Source organism: Rhea pennata, chromosome 1 (genome assembly GCF_028389875.1).
Source record: "Rhea pennata isolate bPtePen1 chromosome 1, bPtePen1.pri, whole genome shotgun sequence".
Taxonomy (NCBI): Eukaryota; Metazoa; Chordata; class Aves; order Rheiformes; family Rheidae; genus Rhea; species Rhea pennata.
In genome coordinates, this window is record NC_084663.1 from 836230 (window position 1) to 861002 (window position 24773).

General features: G+C 45.6%; 1 protein-coding gene across 8 annotated transcripts in view; it reads left to right on the top strand.

The window, feature by feature from the left end:
* The window catches only part of SBF1 (SET binding factor 1), a 102169-nt gene that overhangs the window by 45256 nt on the left and 32140 nt on the right, over positions 1-24773 (top strand). For all 8 annotated transcript variants that reach the window (XM_062579334.1, XM_062579349.1, XM_062579363.1 and 5 more), the window contains exons 2-5: positions 12376-12461; positions 20179-20316; positions 20549-20683; positions 24048-24158. In XM_062579334.1, the coding sequence (XP_062435318.1) occupies positions 12376-12461; positions 20179-20316; positions 20549-20683; positions 24048-24158 (470 nt within the window). The remainder of the gene's footprint in view (positions 1-12375; positions 12462-20178; positions 20317-20548; positions 20684-24047; positions 24159-24773) is intronic.

Consider the following 24773-nt stretch of genomic DNA (forward strand, 5'->3'; position numbering starts at 1 on the left):
AGCTTTACAAGCATTAATATGCTCTGCATTCAGTCTGTTTATGGCATCTTTAATGCACTGTTAGAAAACAGTTAGAGCCTGTTGTAGTAGCCTAGATTAGGCAGACATGCTTCCCACAGGTTTGGTGGGGTGGGTTTTTTGGGGGGATCTTTTGGGGATTTTGTTTTTTGTTTTTGTTTTTTTGAAATAGCAGATGGACAGCCCCAAGTCAGATCACTCTTACCTGTCTGCTTTGAGCAGCACCAGAACGAAGGCAGCCTCCGTGCAGCCCAGCAGTGGGAGCATCAGCTGCGGTGCAGCACTAGCCCTTTTAACCTCGCGGAAGATTAAAGTTTTCCTGGTGTATCTCCCTCCAGGAGGCATGTAGCCGTGAGGGCTGCCTGCAGTGCCCCTACATGTGCTTGCTGAGCAGCTGCTCTTTAGTCAAGACATGACTGTTGCTGTGAAGCACTCCGAAAAGCTAGACTCCTTCTGCCAGGATGTTTCTTGGAGGAATCAGTAGTTGAGAGAAACTTCAAGTGCCTGATGTCAGTTTTGGGACATTCGGAATCACTGATCTTTGTTCTGAACAAATGAATCTCAAGTTGTAAAATGTTTTAGGTAGAGTTGTCTCTTAATTTGGAATATTTTGTTTACACTAGGGACCACTGTTTCCGTGCAGCACCTCAGTAAGGTGGCAGGAATTGGAAAGTGTCAGAGTAGAGCAGTCGGTCTCCTGAAGTAGTCACCTTTTCCGAGAAGACTGAGGCAGCTGCTAAGAGAGAGGAGTCTTCCACAGATTTTAGCTGCTGGTATAATTCTGATCCTTGGCTGCTGCTCTCAGCCTTTCCACAGGGAAGGAAAAGAAAAAACCAAGACTGTCAGGATTTGAGGATTTTGTGTTGGGGCAGCACTGGGATACAGTAATTTTGTCTCTTGCTTTTTGGAGAACTACGATCTCCAGTAACTTTTGCTGAAGCAGTGGCTTTCAAGCTGTGGTTTGTGGAAGTCTGAGAGTTCAATTTAAATTCTAAGTAGCCTGCAAAATATAAGATGGGCAAACCTATTTTCAGTAAACATAGCTTCACTGTAGAAGAGCCTCTACATTCACTGGAAAATATTTTAGGAGTATGCAAATCGCAACATTTTAAAAGCCAGTGCACTATCAGACAGCTGGCAATGTTTGCTGAGAACTGAATTCCCCTTCCATTAGCATGTGCTGCAGTGGTCTTTCTGTGTCAGCCTGCGGAGCTTTGAGGGAAAATCGGACGAGGATGCTCATCTCATGCAAACTCCAGGAGGATCTTGCAGTGTTTTCAGGATGGGGAATTTGTGTTTGGTCACTCCATGCCTCGTATGTCTCTAAGTATGAGGCAGTCATTTCTTCACTTTAAGTGAAGTGCATAGGTAGAACAGTGAGGACATATTATTTGGAGTAAATTCTTCCTTCAAGAGAAAATAACAGAGTTTGTGTCACTTCTTCCTGTTCTTGGGATTAGATGGAAAATGCTGCTGTTAGCAGGTTCCATAGCACTGTATCATTCCTGATTGGAGAGTCCAAATTCACCTTCCGTTTAGGGGAAACATCCTCTGGACATACATCATCTTATCTTCATTATCCAAATGGTTGACACCATTCAGATTGCAGCTCTTAATCACATATAAGCGTTACAAAATCAAGCATTTCTTCGACTGTAGTGACTTGGGATGGAGTTTTTGTGAAGGACTCTTACAAAGGGATTTCTGAAGCTAGACCTGCACTGGAATGATTTCATGTTCTCTTCTCAGCAACTTGAGATCAATCAAGGTACGTTGGGTGTGGTGGTGGTTTGTGTGGTGTGTGTAGGGTTTTTACTTATTTTTTTGTTTTCTCTCTGTGTTTGGAAGCTTTAACTGATTATGTTGTTAAGCCTGAGGTATTTGTTAAGGACTTCCTGTTACGTACTTTCAGGGAGCATTTCCAGAAATGGATATAGGTAACAAGTGGTAGGCAGCTGTGAAATGCTTATCTCTCTCTCTTTGCCAGTAACCCTAGGGGCCCTGAACAGCACTCTCTGGGACAAGCTCTCGGAAACAGACGGATATTTTTTTTAATTACTTCCTCTTATGCCTCAGTGTTTCTAAAGATAAATACAACTCTCCTCTTGGCATACGCTCAAGGAACAGCAAAGCTTTACAAAGGAGTAAATCTTTACAAAGGCATAGAGCTTCTTATCAGCGTGTGCCATGGCCTTGTCTCCAAATCTGCGGTTTGTTTCTCAAACTGTTGTAAGATCGTCTTCTCCAACTCCCTGCTTGTGCAAAGTTATTTCATGCTGTATGGAAGGACTTTCTGAGGTGCCTTAGGTAAACCAGTCGTTTCATGACTGATCCCTAACTAGGGAATCTTTCTTAACCCTTCAAGCTCTTGACACATACACAAGAGTAAGGACAGCTAATTGTTATCATAAAAACATCGTGCTTGGACAAGAACAGTGGCTTCCATCTCTTGCTTATCTTTGGAGGTTTTAGTGACCCTTTCTAAATGGAGCTGAGGTGATGAGAGAAGGACTCAGCATTGCCTGGGTACAGGCCAGCCCCAAATGTGGCAGCTTTGCTTGAGGCAGCTGTTCTAGTCCTGCAGCATTTTCCAACTGTGACTCTTGCCGTTTAGAAGCGAAGAGGGCATTCATTTAAAAAGAGTGTATGGGTGCTAGCTGGAATGACTTACTGGAATTTACCAGAGTGTCCGAGCTTGAATTTTGTAGATCCAAGCTTTGCTGCGTTGTCAGTTCCATACAATGCAGTGCTGCCCAAAGGTGGTTTCACAGGGTATCCTAGCAGTAGATGAGGTCTCCTTAGCAGCTACCTTCTGACCTGGTTCCCCAGGCAAATAAGTGGAAATTCACAGAACTGTGCGCCTTAGCTTGTCAAGCTGCAGGAGACCTGGTGCCACATATCCATGGGGCTAGAAGGAGATAGGACGTCTCATGACACTTCTAGGCCTTAATTTGAGAGAGAGTAAAAACAGGTTTGAGTAAGGTAATGACAGCTTTGGGGTGAGAAATGGGGCCCAGAGGAGGAATGGTGTGAAAATAGACTTATGAAAAGGTTTGTAAGGGAGAACAGCACTGTCCAGTTCTTTGGAGGTTTTTAATTTTAGCTCGTCTATAAAAATCTCATTACTAAGCAGCTCTTTAATTTGACATGCTCATTCAAAAGTACTTCTAAGAGTCATGGCTTTTGAATGAAAGTGCTGTAATCTGGAAAAATGTTAATTGGTCCGTACTAGTGTGTACAGGCATACAGAATGAATGTTTCCACTGACGTATTGCAAAAGGGGTCTCATCTGGAAGTGGAGTTTGTCACCCAAGGTTAGAATATTCTCTCTGCATCTGGGAGATGTTTTGTAGTTGTAAGAAAATTGCCCAGCAGTAACATGCTCATATTTTGGCTGGAGTGGCATGTATACAATTCACTTCATCAGTAGCATTTTGTCTCATCCTAAACTATTTTTCCTTCTAATTATTGTCTTCACGAAGAGTTGCCTTCCTCAAACATCGCTAAGGCAATTTTTAAATACAGAACTCATTTATTTATTTATTTTTCCTTAGTTCCTATTTTTTTGTGTGTGTATCTGGGACAGAAATGAGTATTCCAGGTGTAACTGTTCCTTTGTAGAGGACTCTGCTATAAACACCTTCAGAAGCACCTTTGTAAGAGCGGAAAGTCACTTGTCATCCTGCTGTTGTCTGCTGCAGATTTGCTATCAGGCTGCACATTTTGCATCTGTTAATTCAAACCTGCCTTGAATTTGTGGTTGTGTGCAAGGAGTAGTTGGCTCCTGTTGGTGCACATGCATCTGACTTTCTTGCTATTTGGTAAAGGATCAGACTTCATCTTTTCCTGAGTTTCTTGCCCTGTGAAATTGTACTAAACCCTGAAACCAAGGAGAAAGTGCAGATTATTTATTAATGTATTAGCCCCTGTACAAATACAAAGACGGTATCTACCACTTTATACAAGGCAGCAAAGTAGTTTCCCGGATCCCAAGGGAGTTTTGTGCTTTTGAGCTCCCACACGAAGGGAAGGAGTGAGCCTTGCTGCTACTAGCTGTAGTCAGTAGTGTTAAATTGGAGTCAAAGCAAGGACAGGAATGGGAGAGTTCTCCTTCCTTTCTGGGCTGATGTTCCTTATGGCTGAGAAGTTCAGCAGGGGGTGCAATAACTGGGACAGGTCTGCTTGGCTGATTTGTGAAGCAGGTGACCTCTTTTCAGGAGTAGAAATGGGGCATCCGGGAGTGACAGACCTAGAGCTCCCGGTGATGGCAGAGAGGAGCAGTTCCAGCCCCAGCAGCCGTGCACACAGCCCTTTTGTTTTCTCCATAGAAAAGTCATTCTTCTTGCTCATTTCATAAATATGTAATGAGGGAACAGTGCTGTTATTGTCTCCCAAACAGACAGTTGTCATGTTGTTCTGAGGCTGCTGTGCTCTCCAGTGGCGGTGTGTCCATGGGGCTGGAAAGGGACTGTGGTGCTCGTGGCCTGCCATGTTCCTGGCGTCATGGAAGCTGCAGCGGTAAGAGCAGGGCAGGCTCTTGCTAAGCCCTGCTGAGGATTGCGCTGTGCAGAACAAGAGTATTAGGATTCTCAGAGACGCTAGGACATTTGCTGAAGGCCAAGAGGAGTGATAGTCCAGCTGGTTTTGTGATGTTAGAGGATCTAGTATCTTGAAGAGTCCTAGATGAATAGCCATCTGGTCAGGTCTACATAGTTGTTTGCCCTGATCACATTGCAGTAGCTCTCTCTGGACACCGTGCCTTGTATCTCACTCCTGGTTTCTAAAAACTGTTTTTGATCCTCTAAGAGAGAACAAGTTTAAGATTCTTCATCTCCCTTAAGAAGGGCTGAATATACAGACTTAATTGAGGGGTACCAAAGGGGTGAAGGAGTGTTATTGATTCCAGGGAGAGAGCCTGTCTCAGTTTTCAGGTAATGATAACCTATGTGTAGGAGCTACAGAACTAGTTGGTTTGATAACTAGTTTCTGAATGAAGTGTGCTGACTGTGCTGAAGCAGGGAGTTACGTTCCATTCCTGATCTGTATGACATCAGAGCTCATTATATAGTCCAAAAGTAGCAAACACTTCAAGGGCTTGAAGTTCAGAGAAGCTTTACATCTGAAAGGCAGTGCTATACTGCTGCAGATTCTGTTCAGGTTTGCTACCCTCCTCCCGGACCAAAGTGGGGCCTGCTATCTATCTCTATTACAAACAGCATAGAGCGAAAGCCATTGATTTAGATGCCCCTAAAATAAGTGTGAGCAAGGGAGCAAGTGGTGAGGCAGCTTTACCCCTATTATATGCTAGACCAATGCCTGGTGCAAAACCACTTCCACTAAGCAAGGATTATTTCCAGTCCACTGAATTCCCTTTTATTGTGCTACACTCCAGCATATGGTGCACCAAAATGAGGGGAGGAAATTATCTGAAGGTGGCTGTCACAGATATATGTGTCAGCGTGGATCTTGCTGCCTGTATTCTGCTGTTTCCACAGTCTGAATCAGCTGGCCTGTCTCAAGAGAAGGATGAGCCTGGGATCATTCAGATCTGGGATCTCTGAGATTTTGCAGGCTGAGTCTGAAGCTGGTCTCAAAAAATGTCTTGTCTGTGGCCTTGCTACCACAAGTCTCTGTGATTGCCTCTGAGGACTTTCCCTGGTTATCAAGAGATATCGATAATAAAATAAACTGATAGGTCAAATACTGAGGAAATAGTAGGAATTTGGTCAGAATTTGAAGTAGAAGGACTAAATCTTTGACTTCACAATCCCAACTTGTGAATAATTCAAATTTATTTCAGTTTCAAGGTTGAGGAAGGCTCACTAGACTAAATCCTGAATCTCTGATTTCCTCTTTATTCTCTTTACACTGTTTTATAAATCCCCCAAAGCTTCTCCCTACTCTCCTGGAAGGAGGAGTTGATATTCCTGGACTAGAATATCCCCACTCTTCAGCTCCTGTATATGTTCCCAGTAAACAGCAGTATTAAATAATGTTAAATGTTTGAGGAGCTGCTAAGATGATGAAGGAACTGGAGCATGTCATGTGAGGAGAGGCTGAGAGAGCTGGGACTGTTGAGCCTGGAGAAGAGAAGGCTCAGAGGGGATCTTATCAATGTGTGTAAATATCTAAAGAAAGGGTATAGAGAGGATGGGGCCAGACTATTTTCGGTGGTGCCCAGCGATAGAATGAGAGGCAGTGGGTACAAACTGAAACACAAGAGTCAAAAACTTGCCGGGACGGGGTCCTGGGCAATCTGCTCGAGGTGACTCTGAGCAGGGGTGTTGGACTAGATGATCTCTAAAGGTCCCTTCTAACTTCAACCATTCTATAATTCTGAAATGGTCCTTCCTCTCTCTTCAGGTCAGCATTCTAAATCCTTTCCTCTCTTAAGAAACTTTGAGGGACTGAGTCAATGGGATGAACGTAAAAGCCTAGCCAATAAGATCATGTAACTAGGGAAGATCTCAAGAGTGTTCTCTTCTACTGAAAGAAAGAAAGAAAGACAAGGGGTTTTGTCTGGAGCGTTTCTCTGAAGCTGTTCCTCCAAAGTGAGACGTGAATGGGCAAAGTAGGGGGAATAGATCAGTCATCGTTCTTAAAATGTTTATATCTGAAACTGAAGCACTGTGTGTCGATGTTAAAGTGAAAGAGAATATTGTATTTCCTGGCTGAAGTGCTTGAAGTGAGAATTGTGTAGTTTCCAGATGGTTCTGTGGACTTGCTTGGGGTTTAGGTAGATGTCAGTCACTGTGATGCATCTCCTTTGCCTGTTTATATCTCTGGCAAGTACAGAATCCTGCTAAGATGTCCTCCAGAGGCTGTTGTGGCTGCAGCTTGTATCTTCTCTGTGCCTGCTTGGGAGATCTGGAAGCTACTGTCTGAAATTGTCCCCCCCTCCTTTATTTATTTTTTTTAATTAACTGTTGAATTATATTTTTGCCTAAATAGTGGATTTCATCATATGGAGGAAGAAAAGCAGAGATCTGGAGAAAAGAGAGAGCTCCTTGTTATGCTTAGAAGAAATAGAATAGCTTTTTGATTGCAGTTTGATCAGTTTTGTGGTCTTTGGATGCAGGGTATCATCAAGGGGCTGGGGCTAAGCTCTTTTCAGTTGTCCCATGCAAAAGGACTAGGCAATGAGCACAAACTGAACCACAGGAAGTTCCACCTGAATATGAGGAGGAATTTCTTCCCTGTGAGAGTGACAGAGCACAGGAACAGGTTGCCCAGAGAGGTTGTGGAGTCTCTTTCTCTGGAGATCTTCAAGGGCCGCCTGGATGCAACCCTGTCTACCATGCTCTAGGTGACCCTGCTTAAGCAGGGGGGTTGGACTTAGATGACCTCCAGAAGTTCCTTCCAACCTCAACCATTCTGTGATTCTGTAGTATTGGGGGCCCCTGAAGTGCAGCTTGCAGGTCTCATGTGAGCAATGCATGCTGCTGTACATCTGACAAGTCAGGCCATGGTTTGTGCAATGCTCCATCTGAAGGCAAGCTGTCTGCCTGCTGGAGTCTGAAGTGCAGCCTTCAGCAGAGCAGTTCAGCATGTCACGGGGTAGCCATGGATGCCTGTCAAAGCTTTATAGAGATTGCAGCCTTGGCCTGTTCTCTCTCACCCTCTTGGCAAATCTTTCGTGCTTGCCTAGCTAACAGGAATTGGGGGGGGGGGGCTTCCTGTCTTTGCTTTCTTGTCAAGGGAGTCATGCAGCCAGGTGCTGAAGTCTCATCTGGCTTTCATTCAGCTTTGATCAGCTGCAACAGGGATGTGTTCCCTGTAACCCTGGAAAGCTGCAGAGAGGAGTGTAGGGCCTGCCAGAACCTCCTGGACTTCACTCTGCATGTCATGTCATTCCTGCCCCTATCTCATGACACTTTGTCACAGCAGCTGAGTGTGTTGGGTTGTTTTTATTCCAGTCATCCTGAATAGTCAGATGTTAGTATTAAATATAGTGTACATGTTTTACATGAGAATCTCCCACACGGGACTTCTCTAAAGAGAGTGCTCTATTTACTTCAAAGCACTGTGGAATGCCCTGGTTTTTATTGGCAAATACTTGACAGCTGTGCTCCTGCCTCCTTGTGCTAAGAACCACAACCTTGCTTTGCAGGTAGATCTGGACACTGCAAAGAGATACGCTGGCACATCAGTCAAACAGTAACATTAGATAATGCAGTAGCTTGTACTTTTTGTGGTGTAATTGCTCAACCACTGTTTCACGTCACTCCATCCTGCAAGAGTTCTGTGCCTCTTTGCTCAGTCCAAGAGCACTATTAGCAGCCAGATATGTAGTGCAAGGTTTGTGCCTGGCTTGCCTGCAAAATAGCGCATCTGTAGGCATAGTCTGTGTATGTTGCATTGGTAACCACAGTTCTTAACAGTAAATGCTTTTAGTGGAACCTTTAGGTCCCCTTGCAGGTTGAATCTGATGGCTTGGATGTGCTTTGTGGGTTAATAGCGTTCTGCAAGGAGACACCTGAGGTTGATGCTCTTGTAGCATAAAGGACTTTATGATACTTTAAAGTAGCAAAACCTTTTAACGTTATTTCAGCTTTGAGGTACTGAGCAGCTCTTGGAATCCTCTGCTAACACCACGTCAAAGCGATAATCAAATTCCTGATGAACTACCTCTACTGTCAGAATGTTCCATTGTTTGCAGTATTACACCCTGCCCTTTCTTGGCAGGTCTAAACATTCATCTTGCCTTCTTGTTGGAGGAAAGGAATGAAAGAAGACTGAAGCCAGTCTTGTTGGTGTTGATGATTTGCATGAGCTTTGCATTCCCCTGTATTATGTAATACCAAATTTTTGAGGTTCATCTTTTGGAAATCGTGTCTGAGCTTATAGAAGGACTGATTTCTGAGACCAACTTTACAGGCTATGTAGTACTGGTTGCTATAATACCCTCCAGTGCTTTCAATAATCTTAGTTCTTGAGAAAAGACTTAAAGTGCAGGTATTGGAAAAGAATTTAGTTCCAATCAAGATCTTGTGCCTAAAAAGTGCATGACAGTTCACTTCTTTTACCTTCTGTGCTCTGTCATTGCGGCAGACTTCTTCACAGAAAGGTTCCAATTGCAAAAGTCACTGGAAGAGCCATTGTAGGATGATTGCATGGTCAGCTCTCCTGTAGGCCAGACCTTTCTGCTTCCCCTAGAGAGGGAGCCTTTTTGCCTGTGGAGCAGACTACCTCTTCTGCAGTAGGAGGCTGGAGCTGTGATACCTTTAGGCCAGCTGCTGTGGAGCAGCAGTGCGAACTGGTAGCTGTTTTCCAACAAACTATTTTGAGAGACTGGGTTAGTTTGGAATGGCTGATAGATATCTGCAGGGGACTTGAAGCATTTTGAAAGTGTGGTTTGAGGTCCCAGAGGATGGAGTTCTGGTTTAGTCTTTCTCCAGTGTTTTCACTGTGGGTTTCTCTTGTCAGGAGACATATGGCGTCAGGAGACATATAGAGTAAATGGAGTAAGCAGTGGGGAGTTTTCCACTTGGCAATAACTGCAGACAGCCTGAGATCATAGAATCATAGAATCAGTAAGGTTGGAAGGGGCCTCTGGAGATCATCTAGTCCAACCTCCCTGCTTAAGCAGGGTCACCTAGAGCATGTTAGACAGGGTTGCATCCAGGTGGTCTTTGAATGTCTCCAGAGAAGGAGACTCCACAACCAGATCCATCCATTCCGGGAGGAGAGGGTCCCATTGTGCGACTTTTCGCTGCGGTCTGCTTATCTAAGAGTTAAGGTCCTCTTGTCATGGTTTTTCAGCTGAGTATTTAACTTTTTGCTCGTTTGGAATTTTCTATTTATGATAGCATCTCATAAAGTTCCAAATATAGCATAACATTAATTTAGACTATAGCAGGCTGCCCCCAAGAACAGTGACCAGGTGTCACCTTCAGTCTTAATGGCCTTTTTACAACCTTATGGTGGGAGAATGCAGGAAGGAAGAAGCAAAGCAGCTGCTCTAATGCAAGCGTTCACACGCACACACGTGCTTTCTTAGACACATAGATTGGAAACAGCAAAAGAATCAGTGGGCCTGGTCCAGCTCAGCTTGGCAGGAAAGAACATGCTTATAGAACAGGCTGATACATACAGAAAAGCTGTTTAAATGCTGTGCGGTGAATGATGAGAAGTAGGAAGGCAAGGATCAGACTTCTCCAGAAGAAACTGGGGAAAGTGCCTAATAGCTTGGCAGGACAGAACGCACAAGTGAGGCTGACTTACTAATGATAGTAGTTGAAATCAGGATATGTTTAGTTCACATATTCCTCAGTAAAGTGGCAGTAATTGTGTTTGAGAAAACCCAATTCCTCTTCCAATTATACCTCCTCTTGCCCTAAAAAAGACTAGGCTTCAGAAATGTCTTGCACTGGAGTCATCTTTTCATTTGCGTAAAGGTTGAACTAGTATCTGTTTCCATTTTGACCAGTGAAGTGCAAGTGGAAAAGATTTGCATTTCAGTATGAAGTTGCTGATGGGAAAATGTATGAAATACTGTTAGCAAGGGGTGTATGTGTATGTAAATCTGAGAGGACTTGCTAAAGGCAGATGATTAGAGAGATATATTTTGACTGCTTTATGATGTGTTTGTCTGAAAGGATCTTTCTTTGTCTATAAAGCTTGAGTCAAGTCATTTGAGCTTTGAGAAGGCAGATCTTACTCGATGCATTTGGCCATGAGTATCTTGAAGTAGCTGTTACTGTTGATGGTAGCATATGAGACACATCTGAAGAGGAACTAGTGTCTAAGGATGGGGGAGAGGCCAAAGAGCGGGAGATTTGGTTAACATGACACAAGACACTATTTTCTTCATAACTTGGCACTGACCTTTCCATTTTGGTCCTCGGACTATAAGTGGCATCTCTTCTGATTCCTTGTTCTTCTAAATTCAGCTGTGGCTGGGTGGTGGTAAATGGAGTCGTGGAAACAGGTCTAGGTGCTTAAAATAGTCCTTCAGTGGTGCACGCCTTCTGTAGTGAGACTCCTCCTGTTACATGGCCCGACACTGGGCTCAGGTCAGAAAGTCCCTGTGACCAAAATCAGGCTGTGCAGGAGGGAGAGACAGAGGCCATTGCGTTCCTGATGGCAGCAGATGCTGTTTGAAAGGACAGCAGAGGAGGAAGTGTTGAAGCTGGGGGGAACCAGAGTGAGGGAGGGAGGTGTTGAGGGGTTGGGCGAAGGCTTCCTCTTCAAACATTTGCAGTGCAGGAGGTGGAAGTACTGAGGTGTAGTGGATACTTCAGTCCACTCAGCCGACCTCCAGGAGGACTGGGATAGTCCCACTCTGCAGATATTCCCTAGTTTCATGCCAATGCCTAACCTCTGGTAGGAAGAAAATGCTTCTCAGGTGTTCCAATTCACAGACTCTGGGTTAATCCACTAGAAAGATTTTGCTGTAAACGTCTTAATGGCTGAAAGAATAAGGCAGCAAATTTTACAAATCCAATGTAGAATCAGTTCATCGATCTTGCAGAATTTACTATACAGACATAGCAATAGTTGTGTGTCCTGGCCATGGTTTTGCAGTTGCTTCAAGCAGTCCTAAGAGCCCGTAGCCATCAGAAGAGCTGGCCCACTCCCTGTTGTGCTGGTTTCAGTGCTTGCGTGGTGAGCTAGAGCAGGGAATGATCTGGCTGAATGGTTGTGCTGCTGGTGGTTGTTGTTCTTTTGTTTTATCAGGGTTAGTTTTCAGCTGGTGCGAAGGTGTGGGTGGGAGAGCTCATTTCAGCAGTAGTGGACACTTCAATTGATGTAAAACCCTGAGGAAACTGCAAGGTTCAGAGGAACCAGAAAATAAAACTGACCAGCAAAGTGCTGAGTTGTAGATAATGAGCAGTGAATTACAGTTCAAAATCTGTTTTATATAATCTTATGCTAAAGACAGAGGAAAGGAAACCTTAATATTAACTTAAAGCAGAAGTGTGGCAGGTCTCTGCTTGCCTATTTGTTTGTCTTTAGATAATGAGTCTGAATTATTCAACAGCCAGGACATGTGAGATCTGGTACCTGATCTCTACATTTTTTACTGGATTGGTTCATTTTTAGTGAACACTGAAGTATTAGTTTGCTGGTTTTGGTTTGGGAGTCATCACCTTGAAACATAACTTCAAGTGTAGGTCTACAGTTTTCTTTTTTGTCACCTGATTAAAATTGCCTCTTTTTTTGCTGTGATAACATAGGGATAATGCTGTCTTACAGCTGTGCTTGTGGAAGGGATTGTTGCCTGTGTCCATGCAGAGGGTTGTTGTAGTGCTGTAGTTTCCCATGTCGCTGCTTTCTGCCTGGCTGTACTGGGAGGCTGAAGTGACCACCAAAACATGCTGCCTATATTCTAATGTTCCCCTCTTGTTTCTGCAGGGAGTGGAGATGGACAGGGACAGATACTGCAGCGTTTCCCTGAGAAGGACTGGGAGGACAACCCTTTCCCTCAAGGCATTGAACTAGTGAGTATGTTGTCTTTTGGGCCTGGGACCCCAGTGAAGCGTAACCTGTGTGCAGAGCAGGCTGTAACCACAGGGGCAGTGTGCCATGGTACTGTGTGTGCATTTCTTGGCCAGGAGCTCCAGGTCCAACCAAGGGAATCCAGAACAGAGTGGTTCCCTCCTGTCCCCTTTACACAGGTGCACCTCCTTCAGCGTGTTGAGTTCCATCTTGGCAGTTGCAAAGCATTCCAGGAGTTGTCACTGCTGTGGGCTCTGTGTGTGGTTTTGGCTCTCTTCCTGGTTGTTTTGTTCCCCCTCCCTTCTCCTGGATTAACTGCCCTGGGTGCTGGAACACTTCCTAGAGCAGCCACATGGATGTAGTGTCTATATAAATAGCCTTGTCACTAATAGCAGGGCTCTTCCATTGTCAGACCTTTCTCAAACACTCAGCCAAGCAAACCGCTCCCTTCTTTGGATTGGTAATATCAGCTGTGGCTCACCCTCCTGCAGGCCTGGGTGTGTTCTGTTTGCATCTGCTCTGCGAGAAGGATTATTGGGCCTTGGATCCCTTCCCCAGCCCTCTGGACACATTTGCCTGCTGTTGTGCAGTCCTTTGAGGTTGTGATCATTGCTGGGTCATACCCATAAAATGACACACCCAATCTAATTTGGCACTGTGTGGGTTCTTCACAAACCAGCTTTTAACTAATCAAGGATAATATGATTGTTCTTAGGAGTTTCTAAATTTGAGTAGAGGTTCTTTTAAAATCTTCCCTTGCTACATAGGTGGTGCTGTTCATGACTGAAGGAAAGGAGCTTGTACCCTGCTGCCAGTGAGAGCAAATAGATTGGGGGTTAGTGGTCCATACCCTTCTTCACAGACAAACTGTGGTCCCTTTTTAAATTGCCTTCCTCCTCCCCTCTGCAATTTTCCCTGTTTCTAACCAAAGTATAACATAGTATGGAATCTGAAGACAAGTGAGGCTTTAAAAGTTCTTTTGCTGCCTTATAAGTCTCATAGTGCTAGCATTATTCCAACACCTGTGGTCAACCCTTCTTCCCCAAGGCCTCTCTGACATTGCAATTACCTGTGGCCTGCTGATTGTCTTCAGCCAGCTCAGCTGCTGAAGGCTTGCTTCCTTTTCACATCCAGGTGCACCCTGTTGTGCTTTTCAGCCTCTCCATGGCAAATCCCGCTGCTACTTTGGGGCAATGCACCACAGATGCCTGAGGGGCTGTGGGCAACTGTGCAGTGATTCCTGTCAGCTTTGCATCCCTCATCGTCTCCTCCTGGAGAGGAGAAGTTGTAGAGTTGAGGAAAGGCACTTCGAGCCCTTTCTGCTGCCTTTTAGGTGTTGCAAAGCAATTGCAGCTCCCTGTTCTAACAGGGCCCCAACCTGAGTCATCCATGTTCCGGACTTGCCTAAGAGCATTTATTTATCTATGACAAGAGAACTTGTTTTAGTCTAGATAGTCCCAGGTACCTGATGTAGAAATGGACAATCCACTTGGTTATCTTTCCAGTTCTGTGCATTTCCTCAGCGCATCACTGAAATGAAGCCTCACTGGGCCTTGACCATGAGAGCTCATTTCCTTAAGAATAAAGCAGAAGTATCACAGAGATTCAGGACAGTGTACATTAGGAGCTCTGGCTTTGCGTTGTCCATTTGCAGTGCTTTGGGTAAACTGGTAGCTGGTGGCCCAGCTAACATCTCATTTCTTGGTCCTGGCAAGTTCCTGCTGCAGAGCAGCAGCAGTAGAACTCCAAATCCTGCATGTGCTCGCAGTCACATGGTGAAGAGCTGATCAGACTGGAGGAGAGGTGATGGGATTGAGTGTGTTTGTTGAGCTGTTGGGAGAGGGCACCAGTGACTAGAAAGGCAGATTTGGAAGGGAACTTTTGGGTCTCAACCTTCTGCTGTCCAAGGCACGTTGTTCAGGAGTGACCTTCTTAGGTGACAGTTTAATCTCTCCCCTCTTTGCTATTTGTAGTCCTTGTTTTCTGGAATTCTGGTCTGCAACAATTTCCAGTTGCCTGTCTGGGCTGAGTTCTGCCCTCAGCTGCCTTTGCCATTTCTTGGCCTTGTCCAGAGATGGCTGTCATCTCCGTCTTGCGGTGCGAGCTGGAGAACTTTCAGATTGGTTATGGCTGTGCTTAAAGCAAACCAAGATGCCATGACACCCTTCCAAAGCTGTGTGACATACTTAGCAGAAAGCCATGTCCCCTCCCTATGCCCTGCTGATACCGTCAAAGGAAGGCTTACCAGACATACCCTTGGTCAGGATCAACCAGCTTGTGGAGTGAAGCATGTCAGGGCTGGATACACCTTGTGATCCCCATGTTTGGCCCTCTTGCCTTATCGCAGATGCTTTGCTATTTTCAGTTACCTTAATAGCTGTTAAGCTGTGCTACATACCTACCACAAATGTGGTAAGTTCATCAGGCTCAGCCATGATGTTTAACTCTTCCTGCTATCACATGCTCACTGCAATCTCAGTGTAATTTTGGTCTCTTATGTGCTATGTATTTTGTCTGATGCAAAAATGTATATTATTTTTCTGGTTAGTGTTTCCTTGTTGTCTGTAGGGGACTCGGGAACTGTTCCAAAAACAGGAAAGCTTTTTTCCCAAGGGTCAGACTGTCCAGCCAAAAAATCTGTGGAATTTAAACAATTGAATTCTAGTCCCATTGGGAAGCAGTGTGGTGGCTCTAAGGCTTTCCACAAGTTGACAGGAGGCATTTTGAGTGAACAGCACAAAGGGTTGAAAAGAAAAGGAACTTTCAAAAATTAGAAGGACTTCTACCCTGAGAGATTTTTCAGTGCTTTATATTACAGTGTAATCTCTTCTGTGTTGCTTTTTAACAGCTGTTTCTGGAAGAATGTGTTTTTCTGGTTTGTAGAAATTTCTAGCTTCCGCTCTTGCTCACAGTCTGACAGAAAGAATTTCCGACTAGAAATATCTCATTTCTTGAATGGAAGTCTGCTCTAGAGTCATAGGATGTAAACACTTTTTCTTCCTCTGCAGCATCCCTTTTCTCCAAATGGCAGAGGGTGAGGACAGTTGTCCACTCCCACTGCTGCAGCCAAGCCTGTCGTAGACTGCGTTTGCAGCCCTTGCTAGCCTGATGCAGGCAAACTCAGGGTGCAGGATCTCCAGCTCCTAGGGCTAGCATGAGAACCTGTGTAGTATTGCAAACTAAATCACTGCTGCGAGCCCTGCTTCCAGATGTAACTAATAGCTGTTGCTTCAAAGAGTTACAGAATTTCAGTGCCTCTGGTGTGACTGAGTTACATGCGTGTTTTGGGAATGGAGATTCCTTCAAAATCTAGTGGTTGTAAGTCTGTATTGCAGTATGTTATACTTGCTAGTTTCTTTGGCTGTAGCGTGTATTAGTACAATTCCTCCTCTCCATTTAAAATCTATGCCATTCATCTTCATATCCTCTGTAGCAGAAAACCCACAGATTTGCTTAAAGCAGCACAGTGTTTCTCATGTCTTAATTTCACTCAAGGTTTGTCATGTATTGTAGATTGTGTCGTCATGCCTAGTGGGCACAGGTAAGTCTCCATAAACTTTTGGTCTCTGCCAGCATGCACTGGCACCTGAGCCAATCTATGCCATTTTCTATTGGTTTCTGTGCACTGAAGACCATTAACGTTTCTGAAGCTCTCCAAGATAAAACAGTGAAATCCTTTTGTTTTCTAATCACAGCATGCTTGTCTACATGCTTGCAGCTTTCGGTCTCCTTGCTTGCTTAAAGGTGCAACAGATTTGTACAAGATTTGTTCCCTGATTACTGGAGGAACTTGAGCAGAGGTCCATATAGGAGGATGTTCCAATTAGTCTTGGCTCTGGCAGGGAGTGCTTGATGTGGTGGATTTTAGAGGCCTGAGCTAGAGATCTTAGACTTCAAAGGGACTGTAGTGGACTCTATTGCTCGCAGAAAAACTTTATCACTTTGCTTTTGTAAAGTAATTGTAGCTGAGCTGAGCTTCATCTAATACTCTAATCTGGACCAGTAAATCTTCGGTTCATCTCTGGTGCTGAGAGATTCAGGTTGGCTGCCTACAGCGAAGTTTGAGTGTTGGCACAAGCTCACAGAGCCAGCTGTTGTTTCAGCAACACTCAATAGAGAAAAGAGCTGCTGTCACACTTCTGTGTAAGGTTTGGTAAGAAATGGAGCAGACTGCTTCTTATCTAACAGGAAATTTGTGAGTGGTGGCTCCATGTGTCCTCCCAGGCTCAGCACAAGAATGCTGCAGGATTTTGGAGACCCTACCCTTTCCTAACATTCGGTGGATTAAAATAATCAATAGAATGTTTTGGGTCATCATAGGCAGGATGCCCTGAAATTGATTCCTGCAATCTTGGGAAAGATCCATAACAAATGTGACTGATGAAGACTAAAAGATGGTAAAGCAGTGCTAATCAGTGCAGTGTTGTGGAAAACAAGTCTTGCCAGACAGGCATACACACATTGTCATGAGAGGATGGTTTTGTTGCTAAAACTGATTCCTGCTGCTCCAGGCAGTGTCTGCATAGGCTAGTATTCTGCTCTGGCTTCCTCTGCTATTTTTCTAAATAAAAGAGGGGCTGTTGCACCAGAGAGGGTTAGATGCTGCCCAGCTTGGGTATCCAAGAATGTCTGTAGGGAGAGGCAGTAAGTCCATTAAGGTCAGTCACTTCCATTACCACCACCTTCTTCTGGTTTTCGAAAACTCGCTCTTCACATGCATCTGGCACTGTTGAGTTGGATTGCAAGCGGAGCTGACTCTACTGAAGTGCTTGCTATGCAAAGTAGCTCTAGCACATCTAAAGAACTGAGTGGAGCCCCAGAAGTGTGTAATGTTACTGTATGGTTGTCACTGTGTTAACACAGGTTTTGTGTTCATATAGCGCTGAAGGGCAGAATGTTGGAAATGCTGTGTCTGGCTAAATGAATACAGGGTCAGCATTATTCCAGCGTAGATCCAAATTTGGACAAGGCATGGAGTGAACAGCTTGTCTCTTGCATGTGGCAATCCAGAAATCTTGAATTTTACTTGGTGGAGGTCTGTAGTTTTCTCTCCTTTTAATTGTGGCACTTTCAGGGTTGCAGAGCTCCACATTGCCACCACTCAGTCGTGGTCAGGCTGATTCTGGGAGATGCTGTTGTTCTAACCTTCAAATAAGCTCTCACCATTTTTCATGCAGAGTGTTAATTGGTATGTTTGTCCTTTCTAAAGGATCTGGCTTGGAATGAGGCAACAGTTATGGAAGTTAAGCATCTACATGCCTGCTACTTTAAGACTGCATGGCTGCTTTATGTTGATTTCTGTTGGACTAATTAGTTGAGGAATATTGAGTGCACTTGAACTGGGCTGCAAGAGACTCTGGGGCATGGTTGCATACCCCAGTGGCATGACCTGATACAAGGTATAGTCTGCTACTGTTTGAAGTGACTTGTGCTGTCAGAAGGTGCTAGTTTTAGGAAGCTGGCTTCTTATCCTGCTGTTTCCTAGCATTCTTAGGAAGAGCTCCCAAAACAGTTGTTGCTTGGAGTCCAGGTGGGTTCAGGGATCTTGTGCATCTCCCATGGCGGGACTGAGTTGTGGGCTCCTGTGGCCCTTGCTGAGTTTGTGCTTCTGGGGAAGAAGATGGCCAAGCCATAGCTTGGCCTGAGCAGAACTGTAACCTTAAGAGCTGCAGGTGTGTGCATGGGCTCGTGCCCTGCACGCTGTTGTTTCTCTAAGCCTATTTAACAACTGTGCATTCTATGTTATAGAAGTCACCTTTGGAAGGAGGCAGAGGTTCCCTAGCACAGAAGGCAGGTGCAGGGGCGGCAGGCAGCATTACCCCTGGGAATGGAGCAGAGCCCGTGCCTCTCAGGGGGCGAGGATGTGCTCAGAGTTTCCGGCCAGTGGGGTTTCTTTGGCCACTAGATGAGCGCATTTGACACCTGGCATCAGGAAAAGAGCTGGCTTATTCTGCCTCTGCAGAGAAGGGCTTAAACCACTGCAGTTGTCTAGTGTATCCTAGCCTAGTGGGATGCTGTAATGGGGGAAGCACTGAGCGCGACCCGAAAGCAAACTCCTCAAGGGTAGGTAGCCGTGGTATGTTTTGGTCTTGTTGTTTTGGTAGCGTCCAGGAAATGCTTGCTTAGAGCCATGAGCTACAGTGGAAGGTTCATTGTCGAGCCCAATAAGGAATGGCATTCTGCTGGGAGAATGACGCTGTGTACTTAACCCGATAACTGGTGAGCCGTATCTTCCCTGTGCATGCTGATAGGGAAGCTAGGTAAGAGGAAGGTCGCTTTGGAAATGACAGCAGGAAGGAGAGGCTGTAGCATGTAGGTTTATGGGGACGTGGCAGAATCTGGAAAGCAGCCGTGTGAGTCTTTTTTCCTCACCTCCTTATTGCTGTGATATTTGGGCAGCTAGAAAAAACAGAGCTCTTGTACTGGGACTGATTCCTGACTATTACAGTCATGACTACCCTAAAATTACATAAGAAAGGAGAGGGGGATGTATAGCACATAGCACAATGTGTATATATGCTTAGAGACTGACAGGATAGGGCCTGCAGTCTAGCCCTGGTACTCTCTTACTTCTGGCCTCTGTTTTGCTAAAGTTACCATGACTTCAGAATTCATCAGACCAAGGCCCCAGAAGGGTGCTTCTGAGCCACCCTGTTCCATGCTGAGGAACACAGTTTTAATAAGGGCCCTGAAATATTGGTAATTTTCCATAGGATTTAGTAGCCTATGTAGGCTCTCCTATGAGGAGAGCAAGCAGAGAAAAATCCCTTGACATCTGAAGCCCCAGGGGGAGTTCTAAGACTGCTGTCTGGAATTACCCTCTGGGTCTTTAAGGGTGTTTGGAAAGTCCCCCGAAACCAATAAAACTGTGTGTTCAGAGCCTGCTCTGAAGTGAGGTGTTCATGCGGTGCAGGGTGTGTGTTTTCCAGCAGACTGCTGCCCCTGGGGGAGCTTACCTCTGTGCCTAGCAGCTTCCAGACAGGAGAGGCCTGGGAGAGAATTGCCTTTTCTTTCAGCTGTTTGTGCCTGCGTGCAGCTGCCCAGCACCTTGAATAGGTTGCATAGACCTTGTAGGGAAGAGGGAGTCTGCTTCTGTTTGCCCAGGCTGGTTCAGTTAAGGGCAGGCTTCATTGCCTCCAAGAAATAGCCGCACCCCCTGGATCTTGTGCTGCTTCCAAGCCACAGAGCAGCTCTTCGAGGCCCTTGTGGCCAGTTGAGCACTTGCAGTTCTCTGAAGACAAGTGCAGGGATGCAGAATGGTAGCAGGTGCTTCTGCTCAGCCAGGGCGTCCCATCTTCCTTCCTCTGGTTCGGGCTTCTCCAAAGAGTACCTGCTCTCCCTAGCAAGAGGAGGTGAAGCTGCTTGTTCAGGATCCTTTTACAGTGGCAGAAGGGAAATTCTGGCCAGTACTTCCTCCTAGACCGTGGCTGCTGTGGGTGCCGCAGTGTATGCAGGTGAAGATTGCAGAGCTGTATTTCCCTGTGCATCCTGTAATCATTAGGGTGGTGGTGATGTGTTATGACACCGAGCTCCTTGCCCTCATGAATCAGCAGGCTGGTGGTTTATTTGTACATTCGCAAGCCCATCAGAGTTCTTGGCACTTGCCACCTAACTGATAAGGGGGAACTGGGGAACGGGGAATGAAGGGGAGAGACAGGGGGCAGTTAGCAGCTCCTTTGACCACCTCCATCTGACCACAGTCCCTGTTGTCTCTTGCAGTTCTGCCAGCCCAGTGGTTGGCAGCTCTTCACAGAAAGGAATCCCCCCACCTTCTTTGTCGCTGTGCTGACTGACATCAACTCAGAACGGCATTACTGTGCCTGCTTCACTTTCTGGGAGGCCGTCGAGAGCACACAGGTATTGTAGGCTGCCAGATGTAGTGGGGAGTGTCTGTGAAAAGCATATGGGAGAAGGATAGTCAGCAAAACTCATTAAAAAGCATCCGGTTACCTTCTGCTTTGGCCAATTGTTCCTGGTTTCTCCTTATTGGAGGAATCCCAGGCCCTAATGTCAGTCAGAAGTTTGGGAGGAGGGAAAAGTGTATCGTTTTGCTAACCTTGATTTGTGGCTGGACTGTGTCCCTCCCTAGCCTCAGAGTCACTCGAGGAATGGTGAAGGGGAGGAGGAAGAAGAAGAGTCATCATCTCCTATTCAACCCGCACAGCTCTTTGCTCCCAAAAGCTTGGTGCTGGTGTCACGCCTGGACCATGCTGAGGTGTTCCGGGTAAGTCTGAAATGCGCTACTGCTTTGGGAAAAGGGAGGAAGAGAGCCTGTACTTGGGGGAGATAGAGGAGAGTTCCATGAGTGAATACCTTTGGTTCTGGGAACAACCAGGAGCCAGTTATTCCACTTCCAGGAATATGAACTATAAGAGCACACTGACAGCAGCACCTTGTGGGAAAACAGGTCTGTCTCTAGCCTGGTCTTTGTGTTCCAGGCCAGCAGCTGAGGGCTGCATGAGTTGGTATCAACAACTGCACACTAAACATGAACCATCTGGCTGCAGAACGGCAAGCCTAGGACTGACCCACGCCAGGCAGCTGGTGGCCTTGACCTGATTTTGTTCGTACAAAAACTATGAAGAACAGCCTGTTCTTTATCTTTGACATCTTTATATTCTTCAAACTTGCTCCATTATGTGTCTGTAAAAGGTTTGGGAAGGCACAGGCTGCAAGCTGGCTTATTTACAAAACTATGCGTATTGTGTCAGTAGCTCTCCAGCTGGAGCAGGTGTGCGGGCATGGTCCTCAAGCCTGAGGGGACTAGCTGCATTATTGGTGTTCTTGGTTTGAGCTCTTGGTCCTAATGCAGAGTCCATCTGGCATTTACAATGAATCCACAGCCAGGTTGCCCCATGACCCAGATACTGGGCTTGATGGAGACTATTAGCTTCCTACAGGCTACGCTGTGTCGTTCTTTTTTCCCTCCCACTACCAGGATATCGCTTCTGTGTAATTGCCGCAATGTTGACCCTCTTGCGTAGAGACCTACTCTGATTGGGAGCACATGTTATTTTGTCAGTGTTCAGTTGCAGCCCACTCAAGACACTAGTAAATGGCAGGAGGAAAAAAAAACCTCTCCATTCTCTTGCCTAGAGCTGCTTCAGAAAAAAACTTCTGGCTTCAGTGTCATGTGTTGGTCAGCAATGTATTGTTCTGTTCTAACGTAAGCCAAGGAAGTATAAAATTAGAGAGACCCTAACTGAAAAATCTATGAGGCCTTAGGCTAGGCTATCTGTCTTTTCCAACAGCACTGGGACTTGCAGACATTTCAGGGAATTGCAGTGTTTCTACGCTGTTCTCATTAACACATTCTTGGACTCCCCGCTCCTGATGCGATATGTTTAGAAATGTATTGCTTACCTGGGGTAGATGCTTGAGCTCTCTCTTAATGTCTGTAACTCTTGTCCAACCTGAAAATGGAAGACTTACGAACACTGGAAGCAAAGAGTTGTGTTCATACCCTGTAAGGGAAGACCTTAAGTATTTTACTGGGAAAGTTGAGCACAAATCAAGCCCATTTTGACTGATAGGATGAATCAGGTAATTTAAAAACAGCAACCTCTTTACAGCAAGCCAGAGCAACAAGACCAGGATAGAAAGGAGTGTAAGAATGGAAATGAGTCCGGATCATCAAGTCCGTTTCCCTTGTTGCAAACAGTTGCATCATACAGTCTTAAGTGGGGCGAGATTTGCCATATCTTGCCTTCTGTGGTGCTGAAATTCTCTAAAGTGTGGGTTCTCTGGAGCTGTACCTTTTCTGGAGTCTGAGGGGAGGCCAGGCTACAGTGACTACCACTGTCCTGCTGGGCAAAACCATGTGACACTTGGGTATGTCTTTGGATTGAAAGTGGATTTGCTAACATGTTGTAAAAGAAAGACATTTCCTGCAAGGGTTTTCCCGCTGGAGACTTCATTGAAATGGTTCCCAGCATCTTTCAGCCTTTGTGTACCTGACCGCTCTTTTTCATTGGCCGTTTTTGTTAGGAGGCTGAGTAATGTTTGTGTTGCTCATTTGGCTGCATGATTTCATGGCTCAGCTGCTTGAGTTATTCAGCTGAGTGATTTTTTGGGGAGCAGATTAGTGATAAGAGTACTAGACTTGTGTTGGTTTGGGTCTTGCATTATTCCCTCCTTTAGCTGTGATCAGAAGATAAGAAATTACAGTAGGAAGCTTTAAGAAGATCTCTGACTTAAGCAGCTGTGGAAGTTGGATTGTTTATTCCATAGCAATGGGTGTGTCACACCTTTGAACTGCTTGAGGAAAGCAGAAACACCCCTGTTTTCAGGTTCAGATTGCGGCAAGAGATAGGATATTTGTTGCTCAAATTGCGGCAAAAGGGTAGTGGGTGAAAATTCTGCCTCATGGTCTGGAGTGCAGCCTGTTACTTCCCCAGCACAATCCTCATGTTTTATTTCTTTCTCTTTCCTGATTAGGTCTGTATATAGCCCTAGACCTAGGCCTGTTCATCCTCTTGGTCAGCTTGATGCTAGACTGAGAGAATGCCTTTTATTCAAGATGAGATCAGGCTGTACATATGTTAGACCAAGAATATTCACCCCTGGCAACCAGATGTTAGGCTATATATGTCATACATCCTTCTGAAGCTGGAACAGTCTTCAATGCTCAAGAAAGAGAGGCAAGCTACACCAGATCTTCCGTTTGGGACCTGGCTAGAGTTCACCTTTCCTCAAGCCATGATCTCTGCTTCCCTTGTTGAGTGCCTAGACAAAGCAGCATGTGTTCATGGACATGCAGCAGCGGGAGCTTGCTTTTTTCTTGGTTATTCCAGCATACAGTAGCCTGCTTGGCTTGTTTTCTCCAAAGGCTCACTACCTGTGTTGTTTCTATTGTTCACTGGCAGGGGGAGAGGGTTTAGAAAAGATGAAAGGTGCTTTGAATGCAAATTCCTCATTCACTCTGTATTGTAGTGGCTTTTTCACATCCCAGCAAAGGACAGCACCTCCCCATGTTTTTACACTTAAATTTAATTTCTTCTTTGTTGGCCTGATGTTGCCTTCCGAATACACCAGGAGGGCAGACAGCAAGAAGAGCAGGGTATGGCCAGGGTGTCTCAAAAAGCTTTCAAAGTAGAACTGGGACTCCTCCTCATCCATTGTTCAGAGTTTTCAGTGAGACTTGATGTAAATCTGCAGGCGCTGGGAGTACTTACGGGATGCTGGAGAAGTCTAGCTGTGTTCAGTTACCTCTACCAATGGAGCTTTTGAAATCTTTCCAGTTTGTTCATGCTGAGTGTCAGCCTGTTGGATATTGTGCTAGTCTGGATACGTCTGGGAATGTCTCGGGTGATGTCAGTGTTAGGATGGGAAAGTGATGGTGGCTGGTAGCAAATGGAACAAATGCTAAGTATCCTGTCACTGTTGAGAAACTGATTGTGAAAAGTTCAGGAGGGAAAACCTGAAGCACTGCACCCAAGAACTGACTGTCACGGGATGTGTTTCTGTTTGGAGAGAAACACTTACGGCCCCACCATGCAACTGTTTCATATTGACGGGCCTTTCCAGCTGCTCCTACACATATCTGCTTCTTGCTGTGATGCTCAACTGTGCTCTGCTTGCCTCTCCAGAACAGCCTTGGTTTGATTTACACCATTTATGTGGATGGACTGAGTGTGTCCCTGGAGAATGTCATTGGGAATCTCCTGACGTGCACCATCCCCATCACAGGGGGAGCTCAGGTGGGTAGCCTGCCCAGTTCCTCTCTTATCTCTCCTTGCTTCTGCTTCAAACAAGACTTAAGCAGCTCCAACAAACCTGAGTGTGTCAAAGCAGAGTGTTCCTTTCAACTTTATTCTAGTTCTGTGCTGGGATGAACTGAGTAAGGCTGATTTGGCTTGTGGGCAGAATCTGGCTCAGAGCAGTGGCTACTGAGGAGCTGCTGCAGTGCACTGCTACTGGCAAGTGCTTGACTAGTGCAGGCAGTGCCTTCCCGAATACCTAAAAGTAGGAACAGCAAACCTGTGTGATCTGGAGCGGCTCAGCTCTTGGATCAGCTGAGAAGATATTGCTGTTTCGCTTAACTACAACTTGCCTTGATGAGGCAGCCTTCTTTTGTCTCCCTTCAGGAGGGAGTACTGGGTGGCTTGGCCACCAGCTGGCTTGTGTATTCACAGATGTATCTGTGAAAACAATTGCCATGGTCTCTGGACATTCCTGCATCATGGAGGTCTTACTCCTCCATTCAGGCCTATCTAATTGCATGGAGAGCTACTCCAGAGCCAAGTGGTCACAGGCCATCTGTGAGAGCTGGGACAAGTCAGCTCTAAGGAGATAGGCCAGGTAAGGCTAATGTT